Source organism: Homarus americanus, unplaced genomic scaffold, assembly GCF_018991925.1.
Source record: "Homarus americanus isolate GMGI-L3 unplaced genomic scaffold, GMGI_Hamer_2.0 scaffold34921, whole genome shotgun sequence".
NCBI classification, from domain to species: Eukaryota; Metazoa; Arthropoda; class Malacostraca; order Decapoda; family Nephropidae; genus Homarus; species Homarus americanus.
In genome coordinates, this window is record NW_024741901.1 from 19,744,213 (window position 1) to 19,758,159 (window position 13,947).

At 36.6% G+C, this 13,947-nt stretch overlaps 1 protein-coding gene across 7 annotated transcripts in view; it reads right to left on the minus strand.

The window, feature by feature from the left end:
• LOC121876256 (BCAS3 microtubule associated cell migration factor-like) overlaps window positions 1–13,947 on the minus strand; it is a 58,427-nt gene that overhangs the window by 27,678 nt on the left and 16,802 nt on the right. For all 7 annotated transcript variants that reach the window (XM_042381273.1, XM_042381279.1, XM_042381278.1 and 4 more), the window contains 4 exons: window positions 9,765–9,890; window positions 8,979–9,227; window positions 7,811–7,950; window positions 2,893–3,107 (listed from right to left, as the gene is read on the minus strand). In XM_042381273.1, coding sequence (XP_042237207.1) covers window positions 2,893–3,107; window positions 7,811–7,950; window positions 8,979–9,227; window positions 9,765–9,890 — 730 coding nt within the window. The remainder of the gene's footprint in view (window positions 1–2,892; window positions 3,108–7,810; window positions 7,951–8,978; window positions 9,228–9,764; window positions 9,891–13,947) is intronic.

The following is a 13,947-nucleotide window of genomic DNA, read 5'->3' on the forward strand; positions in this document are numbered from 1 at the left end:
ATCAGTCCAGATGGTTTGTGCGTTCACACATGCGGTTGAATGTCTACACGTGGGTGTCGTGTAGTATGTGTCTCAGTGTGAGTCCTGCCTTCGTATATATTGTATAGGTGAGTCTCATCTCGCTACCAAAACTCATTTACGTGAACTTTTTATATAGAGTACCTATTGTCTGTAACAAGGATACCTGAGGATTTTAAGATATGGGTAAAATTATGTTGAGTATGTACAGTATTTTAAGAAATGGGTAAAATTTAAAAAAAAAATAATCTTATAAAAAGAACAACACTTGCCTCTATCATCTTGACAAAAATGCACCTCAGATAGTAGGCTTTGAATGAAGCAATAACTCCTTGGTCCATAGGTTGCAATAACGAGGTTCTATTTGGTGGCAAAAACACGACTTTTATATTCTCACTTCAGTCACTACAGTAATACACTGTCTAAAATTAATAATATTTTGAAATCCTGATCTTTCCTTTTACAATAGTTTCACAGATAAGCAATTCAGCTTGCAGTGTTTCCAACATATAGTCAGAAAAATTTGGCCAGTCATCCAACCTTTCTTGCTTGATCATAAGTGTACCCCAAGGTTAGCCCTTATGTATCATTTGAATGCACAAGTGTTGGCCGAGTGATTCTTCAGAACTGATTTTAGCCGTAATCACCACTCACGTTAACTCCCAACATGACGGTAAGTTAGTCCTTGGCTGCCTTGAACACTGGAGCTTTTGCCTCGTCCTTAGAGATGGGAGTCTTGGAAGGCATCCTCTTCCAGCACAGACTCTTTTCATCTTCATTAAAAACTTGATTGGGAGTGTAGCCCCTTCCTCAATCACTGTTTTGAAGATGCCAAGAAGCTGGCAGCTGCGAGTTCATCTGCGCTTGCAGATTCTCACTCAACTTCACAGTGTGTCGGTAGAAGTGGTTTTTAAATCCTGCAAACCACTTGCAGTAAATTGCTGGACATCCTCAGGCTCATACTTTTGTTTCAAGTCCTCATAAATTGAAAGGGCTTTTTCTTTTATTGTTAAAAAGCTTCTTTGATTGACTCTATCCACAGACAGACAGCCCACTCAGTCTCTTATATCACCCTGGGCCATGCCTTAGAGCTCCAACTTGCACTTAATTGTGTTGCAGCATTACAATTTGCCTTAATTTTTTCAACATTTCCACAAATAGTGCTTGAATGATGTCTCGTGTTTATACTGCTTTATCACATCTAGGTTTTGTTCAAAAGTAATGGATTTTCTTCTTTTCACTTCACTTCCACTACCACCATTACCAGAATGCTTCACACCCATGCCACTCATTGTAATTAATAGCAATAACTTTAATTAAACAGTACTAAGGTAAAGTACAGTCCACAAATACACATCTGATGTGTATGAAAGATAGACAAAGACTGTGGGGATGGCATGGGTGGGCAGCATCCAGCCTTGTGTGATGCTACACTGAGGCAACCACGTAACCGCATATTCCTAGGTACTTGAGCAACTTATTTTCATTTACCCAATCACATTATATTCAAATCGCATCTGCATTATAGAAAATGTTTTCCCGATACATTAATCGCATTATAACCAAATCACGCAATGAAAACACGCATTATAGGAAAACTTACTGTACACTCTATTTCCCACACATCCTTATTTTTTCTTATTTTTATCTTTATAGTACTGTACAGTATACAGTTTTCTCCTTATTCTTAAGGCAAATTCTGTGGTTACAGTACTTACAAATAAAAACTTTACAATACGAAACAATCATATCGATGAAAACAGTTGTCGACAAGAAGACTTAGTCTGATTTTCAACCCAGAAAGTTCTATCTCTTTTTTTTTATGTAATACTGTAATGTTTCCCTAACCTTGTTATGCATTTAATGACCTTAGTTGTTGAAGTGCAGTAGTAACATTATAACAACAACTAATTTTCTTGTAACACCAAGAGCGGATCCAGGGTGGGTGGTCCTGGGGGTCTGGACCCCCCACTTTTCATCAGAATATTTTAATACTTTTTCTTTAATGCAGCATTGTACTCGGGCATTTTGAACAGTAAAAAGTAATTACTATTGACCTTAGAATATCTCCTAATATCAAGTGCACATGGTTTCAAAATAGCCTGAAATTGCCCATGATATTGGTCAGATTTCAGAAAATTTTCTGAGGGCTCTTACAGCGCCCCCCAAAGCCCCCCAGCTAGGTGGGCTCGCTTTGCTCGCCATGTTCCCCTACCCAAAACTTCTTGGACCCCCCTACCCCCTCCTTTGATATTCCTGGATCAGCCCCTGAACACTCCAGATAAACAGCATTATGTCCAGACCCCCAACATATTCACATTTTGGGGGACTTTCACATTTTCCGGACTAGGATCTGCCCCAATTAGTCCAGTGTATCGAGGTACTACTGTAAATACTGTAGATCATAACAAAGTGTCGTATAAGGAACATACAGGATGAACCACTGGATAGAACCGATTCAGTGAGCATTCCCGCCACTCTCGGCTAGACATCTCCTGAAAATCATGCTTACTCAAAACTGGTTACCGTGGTTGGTAAGATCATGGACAAAATATACAACGTGAATACCCAAAAGCATGGCTGGTACTCCTGTGATTGGCTAGGGATTACTGCATTTGGTGGATATATACAGCATACAGTTTTTATAGACACTGTTATTCACATTTAGGTACAGCACCAACTGTATAATACAGTACAGTACTGTACCCTACTTAAAACATGATATTTAATGTTCATGTATTCTATCTTAAATCTGTACTGTATTTGTACATATGTTTCCAAATAAAGTCTCTTGAGTCAAATCTGACTTACGGGTAACTCTCCTTATTCAAACATACTGTATATAAGAAATAGAAATTACTGTATTGTACTCACCAATGAGATTTTGTAGTAAAGGCTGTCTAAGCTGTACTAGAGGCTTTATGATCGTCGGCGATGGATATGGTGGATATCGAGGGTTAGGATATGCCAGGTTTGGGCTTACTTCAAAAACAAATTTTGAGGAACTGGGTGAAGCTGAAAGCACTGGTGAGTTGCGTCCTGATGAAGGAGTGTCGTCAAGGCCAGCACTTCGATGAAAACGACTCAACCTGACAAAGAAACAAAAATTAAATGCTTTTGCATTTAGTACATTTCTTATTGAGGGGTTGTAAAGAATAGAAAAGTATTGGAATATGTAAATGATTTACACAGTGTTACATATTTTATTACTGTCAGACAAAAAATACTGTACATTTAACAGAAGGAAACAAAAATAATTATATACTGTACTGTAAAAAACACAAGTGACATACAGTAATTACTGTTTAAATCCAGTTTATACAAAGTAGTTACCATATTTTGCTGATAAAACTTAGCAGTTATCATTTTGTTCATACAACTTAGCAGTTACCATATTGTTTATACAACTTAGTTATTATCATATTGTTTATACAACTTAGTAGTTATCATATTGTTTATACAACTTAGTAGTTATCATATTGTTTATACAACTTAGTAATTATCATATTGTTTATACAACTTAGTAATTATCATATTGTTTATGAGAGATCATATTGAAAACCTGATATTTTATAATGTTGCAAACATTTTCCCACACGGTGTAGTGGCCTGACCAAGAGAAATACAAAATATCTCATTATTTGTGGTCATTCATTCTAACTAACTGCTGTAACAGATGAATTCTGCTGATATTCCCCTTCTATAATCCACAATGGAGCATTACAGTCATCCTTAAAAACTAATAAAGACAATGTTCTCCAGTCTGGTACACACACACTGCTTTCTGGATGTCTGTCTCTTTCCTCACCAGTATCTCCTTCATACCATCCTCCCAACTCGTTGGTCATCCCTTTCTCTCTTTTTTTGTCAACTTATGAATTAAATTCCTATCTATAAGTCTTTCATTCTCAGTTCTTTCAGTGTGTCCATACCACCTTAACAAACTCTAATTGAACCTCCGTTTTATACTCTTTTCACATTTATATCTCCATAATGTTTTTGTATTGTACTCTTTGCATTCTGTTTACCTCACATCTTCCTCTCATGGATCAAGTTATTTCTGTGAAAGGACAAGTTGCTGATGGGTACTTATGTACACTGGGTAAAAAAACTACCGTTACAATTCCTGTGCGAAGAAAACTGACACTACAAACGACGCATTTCAAAAAGGCCCCTGAGGTATTCTTCGCATTGGTAGCCCTGTGCGTTTAGGGGTTCAGCCACATGTGCTCGAAACAAGTGATCGGCACTCTGAAATGCGTCAGAGTTAGTGCTGCCACACTAACACAATTTGAAACTTGATCGGAACTCTTTGCCTCATTTCTTCATGTCGAATACACATTGTGAGCGGTGTTGTAGCAGCCAAATATTGTGATTTATGTAATTAGTGCTACCAACATTTCCTGATATCTTACATAAAGAATGTGTATGTTATATGAACTGAGGAGCTGTACAGATGTTTCGGAACAGCATGGTAAATTTTCCAATACGAAAAAAGAATGACAATGTGGCATTAGCCCAAAGTGAAGTAGCAATACAAATAAAGATTCAAAATTCGGTTGCAAAATAATCTTATACCTTTACTATATCCACTAATTCTGCCAAACATATAATGCATTCCTATATGGCAACTCATCCACGTCCATGGTTACTGCAGTCCACGGTGTGTAGAACATTTAATATAACATACAGTTTAACTTACCTAGAAATACAGGGGGCCCCCCAAATTCGCAGGGGTTAGGTTCTCAAAATGGCTGCAAATCGCCAAATCCACGAATCTACATTCTCCAGTCATATTGTAACAAAGTAATTCAATATCGTCAATGAAATAGCCAATTTCAGCCAACCAAATTAAGTACGAAATGTCTCACATTCAGGGCTACCAACCTTCGCGAGACAATGGGAATGTTCAGTTGAAAAATCATCGGACCCCACCTGTACCGTAGTTTTTTTACCGGGTTTACAGCAAAGGATAAACCAAATTTGGGACCTTGTTGTGGAAAACAAGAATCACAGCAGAACACAGCTTTTTCAGTAGAAAGAATCAGTGAATGAAAATAAATTACATAAAAATGTGTGTATATTTAGTTTAATTTGTGATATCTCTGCATAACCCTTCTTAAACTGCAACATGCCCCATAAAAGAACATCCATTTTTTAAATTGAGTGTAAATTATAGCATTCACAAAGTGCAACAGTTGTCCCAGTTGACCTTCTCATGCTATGCTACCCACATGTCACCATAGACAACAAACTAAATTGGAAACTACACGTCAGTGAAGTTGTCAAATCCGCCAGTTTCCGTCTCCACCTCCTCCGCCGACTCAAGTCCCTCGGAGTTCCTGCACCCGAGCTCCTCAGTGTTTACACAACATTCATACTTCCCAAGCTCACCTATGCCTCTCCCACCTGGTCTTCCTCCCTAAATGCCACACAACGTAAACACCTAGAAAAAGTGCAAAAGAGGGCATGCAAGATTATTCTCTCCCCTTCCTACTCCACATATCAAGAAGCGCTCAACACACTGACCCTTTCGACTCTCACTGACCATCACCACGACGTCATCTGCAAATTTGGTAAGAAGCTTCTACACCATCCTCGACACCGGCTCCTACTACCACCTGAGATCCCTAGCCCGAGAATTGCTGTTCGACACCACAACGCATCCAGCCCATACGTGCACGAACTGATCGCTATAAGAACAGCCCAGTCCCAACCATTGTAAAAATTATCAATAACTTGTAATAAACCAGTGTATTCACTCCCAGTAAACACTACTCCTTGCACTGTCACTATGTTGAAATGAACTGTAGTTTGAGCTTTTCCCCATCTAGTTATTATATATCTTATTTGTATCACTTGTGTTACTTGTATATTATTTGTAATTCGAAACCCATTCCCCAAATATGTAACTCTATATTTTCAGCCTTCTGGCTGCCAAGCTCTTTCAATAAACCGTTAATTATTATTATTATTTATTATTACAACTCAATAGGTCTGTTAGTTGCCTTTGTCATCATTAGTGACAGTCTGGCCCCAGCCACCCCCGGGTCCTTCTTCCTCCCCTGGCCTTGATACTCAGCCCCCTAAATGCTCATTTAAACACTCTACCATAGCTGAACAAAAGTAAGTACTGTACTTATTAATTACAGGTGCTCCCCTATTTATGATAGGGTTGTGTTCCTGAAAACTCTTAACGTAGATCAAATTAACAAAATCCAGGACCCTTTTAACATGGGTTTTAGTGGGATACATTCCAGGCCTGTCCAATGCAAACATGTAACACACAAATAACGATCATACACTAATCAAATAAATACAAAAAATAAAAATAAACAACACTCAACACAATAATAATAACAAGCCTACCACTTAACAATATCTAATTTTGTCTCCAGAGACACGGTCTTTTTCGAAGCCTTGCCTTTCCCAGAGGAAGGAGAGTCAGCAAGATGCTTGCTTGCCATTTTCAAAGTGACAGAGTTCCTGTACACTGATCACTTAACAGTCACCAAAACAGAGTTAAATCCAAACGATAAATTTTTACTCTCACTAATAACGGCAAAGTATCACAGCAATCACAAGGTGGCTCAACGTTAAACACGTTTGTTAAATGAGCGAGGGCAGATGTGATCACATTGAAACAAAGCACAGGACTGTAGTTCGCATGGTGGACATGAGGCGGCACGTGGGTAGGTGAACTGCATGGAGGATGGAAAAGCAATGTCTGCGCATATCGGCCATCTTGGAATTGACACGTGATGGGAAAGATCTGCTTCCCCATTGTTTACATTCAGTGTCAGTGAGGTCAGCCTAACATTAACTATCGTTAATACTGTACAGATTTTGCCTAATGTAAATCGATCAAGAATGTTAAAACCTAATTATCATTAATACAGATTACAGTATTGAAAAACAGATGATATAAATAAGGAGATATCTGTGTTAACTTATCATGAGGCAGTTGAGTCTTCAGGTGTTAAGGTGGTTGATACAGGAAGTGATTGTACAATACAGGGGGCCCCAAATTTACAGATTTTTATTTTGTGGTCTTCTATTATTTGCGGATGACACTCTGGATGTACCCAAGAATGTCTGTGGGTAGTTTTAAAGTTGCCGGCATTTTTGCGGCTGGGACAAGGAGCCATTTGTTCTAGAGACAGTAATTTCCTTTACCTGTATCGTAAATATGTGTGTGTGTGTGTGTGTGTGTGTGTGTGTGGACACACATACATATAAATAATACAGGTAATGGGAAAATCCTTTCACAAATAATCAGAAAAAAGATATTTAAAAATGTGACACTCTACCTTCAAGTCCGTACTATATTAATAAAGCGTGGACTTGAGGGTAGACTGTTACATTTTTAATAAATTTGTTTCTGATTATTTGTGAGAGGATTTTCTCATTATTATTTATTTGTATGTGTTTTGTGTGTGTGTGTGTGTGTGTGTGTGTGTGTGTGTGTGTGTGTGTGTGTGTGTGTGTAGGTCTACACACACTCACACATATATATACAATACAGGTAAAAGAAATAATTGTCCTAGGGGCAAACACATAAAGGGAATATACTGTACATTTCTTTATACACAAGTAAAAATTTACACCCCCCCACCCACCCCGGTCAGCAAATGTTATTCGCGGATTTGGCGGTTTGCGGCCATTATGAGAACCTAATCCCCGCGAATTTGAGGGGCCCCCTATGCTCACAATGTTAGAGGGAGTTTACCATACAGTATATGAAACAAAAACATAAACAATCTCTCACACACTTTCACCCTGTAATTCTTACCTGTTTACAACACAGTTTGATGTATGTGTGCGAACTCCTATACTTCCTCCATATGGTGTGATTGGAAAAACGTGCGTTGTTCCTCGATGAGTTGAGACAGCAACCCAACGAGAGTCAAGTGAAAAGGATATGTCAGTAACCTGGGGAAAAATAAGAATAATCATTGTAAAAAATTTATTTCACCAAAGAACACAATTCACCATTATACTGCCCAGATATAAAAGAAGGTAAGATCAATGTGAAGCTCATCTTGAAAAAACAACTAAATTTTATTCCACCAACATAAAAGTTTCCCTTTTTCACACCTCTTTCACTCTTTCTACACAGCTCACATCAATATTTTTGTAATGTATGATATTTTTCCCTAATAATGTTTTCTGTACCATGCATTTTGAAGAATTTCTTACCTTCACACTCATTAATTTTAGTATGTACTGTAATACATTTTACTTCCAATTTTACCTTCTAAACCACTCACTTGTTTCCTTAGCCTAAGCTTCCTTCTTGTATGTAAACTACTGTACTCAGAGGACAGAGACATCCACCATGTGTTAAAACACCATATGGAGGCATGACTGTCCTGCAGTGATGCCTCTCTTCACTGTAAACTACATTTTAATTCTATTGTAGCAGTGTTTCCTCCTAGGGGGGGCAGAGGGAGATCAAGCCCCATCAAATGACCTTAAAGGGCAGAGATATCACCCCCCCCTCTTAAACTTACCAGGTGATATTAATTTTTCTTATTTATTTTGCTAACAGAGGGGTGTTAAAACAAACTCATTTTAAGAAATTAATAAGTAGGACTACAGTGAAAGTGGGTCCCATAGACATGACTGCCTGTTAGGAACAGTGTGGATACAGCACACTGTACAGTATACTAAGCCTTCAGTACATAAGGAGGCAACATGGCTGATACTGCTCTTGACCGCCTTTACTTCCCGAAGTTGTACACTAAGGTACCCATTTACAGCTGGGTGAACTGGGAGCACCAGGGAATCGAACCACTGACCCCAGAACAAGAAGCGAGCGCTGAATCAACTCAACCACCACGCTCCAGGACGACAGTAAACTCTTTAATATTCCTTATAATACAGGAGGTCCTTTATGTGTGTTATCTAATGATTTCCAAACAATAACATAATGTGCCGTGTATAATTTGGAAACTTACCTTTGCTGTGGTGTCTCCTCGGTGAAGGGTGTACAGGTGATGGATAGCAGATTGTGCAGCAGAAAGAGGATGTGGTTGTAGGCGGAAGAGGTGGAAGTTATGACCCTGTTTGTCAGCAGTCAGGAGCAACATTCCTGTTGGGTCAAAGCTAAGAGCCACAATGGGAGCTCCATGATGGGCACAGAAGTGAGCCACAATACCACTTGTTGTACCACTACTCATTAGACTTATCTCACCAGTACCCACCATCTGTAAACCAAAGAAGAGGATCCACTTGTAAGTTTTCATAAAATAGTCAGCTTACTAACTATAATACAGTTTAGGAAATTTTGCAATTGTCTTCTAAAATTGTGCTTAGCCACATATCTTATGATGAATTTACACAACAATTGTATGTGAATTTACAACAAATATCAGTACAGTAATAACATACAGTATTAAAATCTTGGATTGTGGGAAACTAAAATAAAGTGTTGTTTGAGTATGAAATATACCCAGGTACTCCATTAAACAAAAAGAGGCCATAACTATCATCTGTCGTCAGAGGAATACCATCTTGTCACAGGCAAATAAACCATCCATATACTGTACACCATAAAAATCAAGTTTTATGAAATTCAGCAAAATGTGTTAAAATTATTTATTTTACAAACTTTTTTGGAATAAAGAAAGATAATTTTTAATCATAATCACAGACTGACAGATACAGAGGCTGTTTATCCTGCTGCCTGGGTCAAAGAATGTTAAAAAAAAATAATTTTTGAACATAAAAAAACAAAAGCATACCTGAGTATCAATAATGGTCACTATGCCTGGTGTTGGAAGGTTTGTTGGTGGAGTTTGCTGGGCAGGTGACCCTACCCGCTGACCCATAAGATTGGAGGCAACACTCTCACTCAGTTCTTTCAGACCCTGATGGTGAAAAAGAAACAGTAACATTATCATCTTTTATGACCAAAAACTGACAAAATAAAGCTATTGTTTCATAGCTTTATCACCTGTTCAACTGCTGTATTAATAAACTGAAGCGAAATACCATCTTCATTTAAACCAAAAATATTGCAAAATGCCGCATTTCATCACATGAGGATAAACCCATCCCAGAGGATCAAACAAAGTGCATAATTGATACCTGGTATTCCACACAACCCATCATGTTGTCCTAAAAATAAATAAAAAATCCCTAAAATATGATTAGTACAGTGGTCCCTCGGTTAACGAACACAATCCGTTCCAGCAGGTTGTTCGTTAACCGAAAAATTCGTTAACCGAAACCATTGTTTCAATGGGTTTTTGGGTAATTGGTTCCAGCTCACCGAAAATTGCCTAAATTCAACAAAAATGGTAGAAAAGTTCACTTACTTTGAGGTGTGTATGTAGAAGGCTCCTGGATGATGATGATGATGGGAATTAGAATGGGGGTGGAGGAGAAGGAAGAAGAGAAGGCATTGGGGTGGAAGAGAAGTCACCCCATGGCACCATTTCACCCATAAAATTTTAGTTCTCTTGGTGTATTTCAAGATTATTTTCTTTAAATCAACACTGCACTGCATTATATATTGTCAATATGTAAAATATATTTCAAAATGACCAATAATTTGCTTGGAAACAGAAAAAAAGCATTTAGTTGAAGAGAGTCTCAAGCAAGATGTTACCTCCAGTGAAAACAGAGAGAGACTAACGCCTGTTTGCTGTGTTAAGAGGCTGGATGCCGTGCATTAAACTAGTCACTTTACCTTCAATTATGTTCAATAATTGTTAAAATGACTAAAAAATTGAATATTAAACTTTTAAAATTATTGAATAGTATAAACTTCTTGATATTTACTAAAATAGTAAGGAATTTAAGCCCTACAACCGATTAATGTATTGGCGGACTAATACTAAAGCTGGTTGACCGGCCAATGCAAGCGAAAACATGTTGAGGTCGGTCCGTAAGAAATTCGTTAACCGAATTTTTGTTCGTTAACCGAATTTAAGAATCTTATGGGAGGCAGTTTGTTAACCGAAATTTCGTTAACCGAGGCGTTCGTTAACCGAGGGACCACTGTACTGTAATGAATGAATTACCGAATTACCACGCACGCACGCACACACACACACACACACACACACACGAGATAAAAGTGAAAGGCCACTTTTCTATCAATTCAGCTTCTTCGTTGTGACAGTAAGTCATGGAGATAATTGGCTCAGGAGACTCGTTAACAATGTCAGTATGGAAATTATTGTCTTTATAACACCTGAAATTTATATATACATATACATCTTCATAAGTAATACACACCTACTGTGATGGCCTTACTGTAATTCAAAATCCCTCTGAATTAAAAAAAAATACTCTACACCCTTGGCTCTGAAGCCATCTGCAACACAAGCTGTGATGTGTATTATCAGATTTCTTGGTCCGGTGTGTCAGACAGTAATGTATAACCCCATAAAGGTGCAGATTAATCTTTTAGTGAGTGTGCATATGTTTCAGTAAATCGCGAATTATTAATAAAAGTTTAATTCATAGAAATATTATTAATTTACTTAGTATATATTTGCTTATTTTATATTTACTACACTGTACACTTGTTCCTCGACAAGTACTGTACATCACAATGGAGTGAGATGGACAGACAAGTTTACAAAACACAGAAAATTGGTCCAATTAAATTTACAAAAAGATCACACACTACAGTATCATTCATTCTATGTTTAACCTTGCCTACATCCCCTCTCATATCAATTGAATTTTTTCTCTATGAAGATGAATCATATCAATATCCATCTATAATACTACTTTCAACCCTTGATTATATCTGTGAAGAACTGACACTACTGTCCATCATTTGCCAACAAGCAAATCAAACCAAAACAAAAAACATTTTTGTCAAGATAAGAAAATTATATCTCACTATCAAATTACAGGTATCACTTTTTTACAACAAGTCATTTAGTTATTTATGATTAACTTGTGTCAAGGGAAATAAAATTAAAAAAATATACCATATAATAAGAAAATGCCAAATTTCCATTCAAATCTACTTTCAAGAAAGTCCTTCAAAGGCTATCTAAGAACATTGTATCATCATGGCCTTACACATTCCACAGCTCAACCAAAGATAAGAAAATCACACAGTTGCTGAAGCATTATGAAACTATTTCCCTTGAACAAACATGAACAGGTCTTTCCATTATACAGTTCAGTAGTTTGGGTTTTGTAAAAAAAATATGTTTTTACCAGATGGTTAGAACACCAAATAGATGTAAGGGAGATCACCTGAAAAAAGACACATTACCTGCTACATACCTCACTCACAACAAGATTGATAAAAATCATCGCAACATTTGAAGCAGATGTTAAACATTGACACAAATAATGAACAACAGACCAAAGACCCAAGATCAAGACATGTTCTTGATTTGGCTTCAATCACAATGGCTAAAACACATTATTTTCAAGTAAAATGAACAAGAACTTGAATACATTATATTTGTAAAAATACTTGCATGTGGAACTGGCTTTATTATAATCATGCAGGAGCGAAAACTGTCTACATGCAAATCATATGAAATTGAAACTACTGGTTAAATATTTTCCATTTTGTCATGTTGTGCAATTACTATTTATACTGTAGTGTGCTGAATAAAACACAAAATAAATAATAAAGATATGTATTCAACCCACTCAAACACTCATGATCAAAGGGATTTTGCTGTTTTACCAGTGGAAGTTTACAGTATAGAAACTGACAATTTTCTAAACATTTGTTACGTCTTTTAAAAATACTGTACTGTATTAATAAAAAAATATCCTGTATGATATTTAAAGAAAGGACCTCACCCAACAATATGTGAACATTTGCTTCAATCAACAAATGTTCTCTTTTGACACATGTTTGTCACAATTATTACTTTGCAATCTGATTTAACCTTGTGACAATTGTAAGCTAAAAAATATAAAGTCTGTTAATACTGGACCTCTATGATTTTCCATTTACACAGGATTATATTTTACCCATATAAACCCTTTCTTTCTATGAAGCAAGGTAAGTACAAGAGCTAAAATCTTCAGCAACATTTGTTTCTGGTAAAACCACTAAACTTACTAGTTCTCAGATAATCTCCTAAATTCTACTACTGCAAATGTTTCCCTCCACTTCAGTCTCCTGACAGTATAATCCACATACAGTACAGTATACCAGTAACTGAACTAAACATTCTTTGAAAATATATCACTCACTCTAACTTCAGCTACAGTCTATCTTCCCCACTATCATATTTACATACGAATTCAGTTATAGTCAAGTATTGTAATTTAAAATAATCCTGTTCAGTAAAGTGATCTCAAGAAAGAGACCGTGTCGATCAAATTCTGTTTGAAGCATCTCACTGAAAATGAAATTTTTGAAGCATAACAAGAAACCATATAAACAATTAACTGGTCCAAAGATATGACAATAAGTAATCAATATTGCAACTACAAAATAAAGGAAATATTAAACTCATTCGGGAAAAAATATCTTACAGTAGCAATACTGTACTAGTTTAAAATAATTATTTCATACTGATGACCAACTTACACTTTCTCCTTCTGTATCATTTTTGGAAACAGTTTACCTTTACACTTATAATAAAGACCATTTAAATTTTCAGTGCTATATAGAACAAAAGAAGCCATCTTATATAAAAATTTTCATTTTCTCAGTCCTCCCAGAAAAATATATTTTGGAGAATCTCAAAGCAGCATGATCATAAACTTTTCCCATTTAACTTAACAATAAGCAAAATAAAAATAAATAAAAGCCATCTAAAGAGGTTACAAAATGAAACACAGTGAATACTTATTAAGCAGCGTGTTAAAATGATAAAAAACACAAAATAAATTTGCAAAACAATCATTGCAGTGACACGCCTGTGTGTACTACAAACCTTAGTAAGAGACTTGGCAGCATGAAAGGTAAATGCATGAAACCTTAAC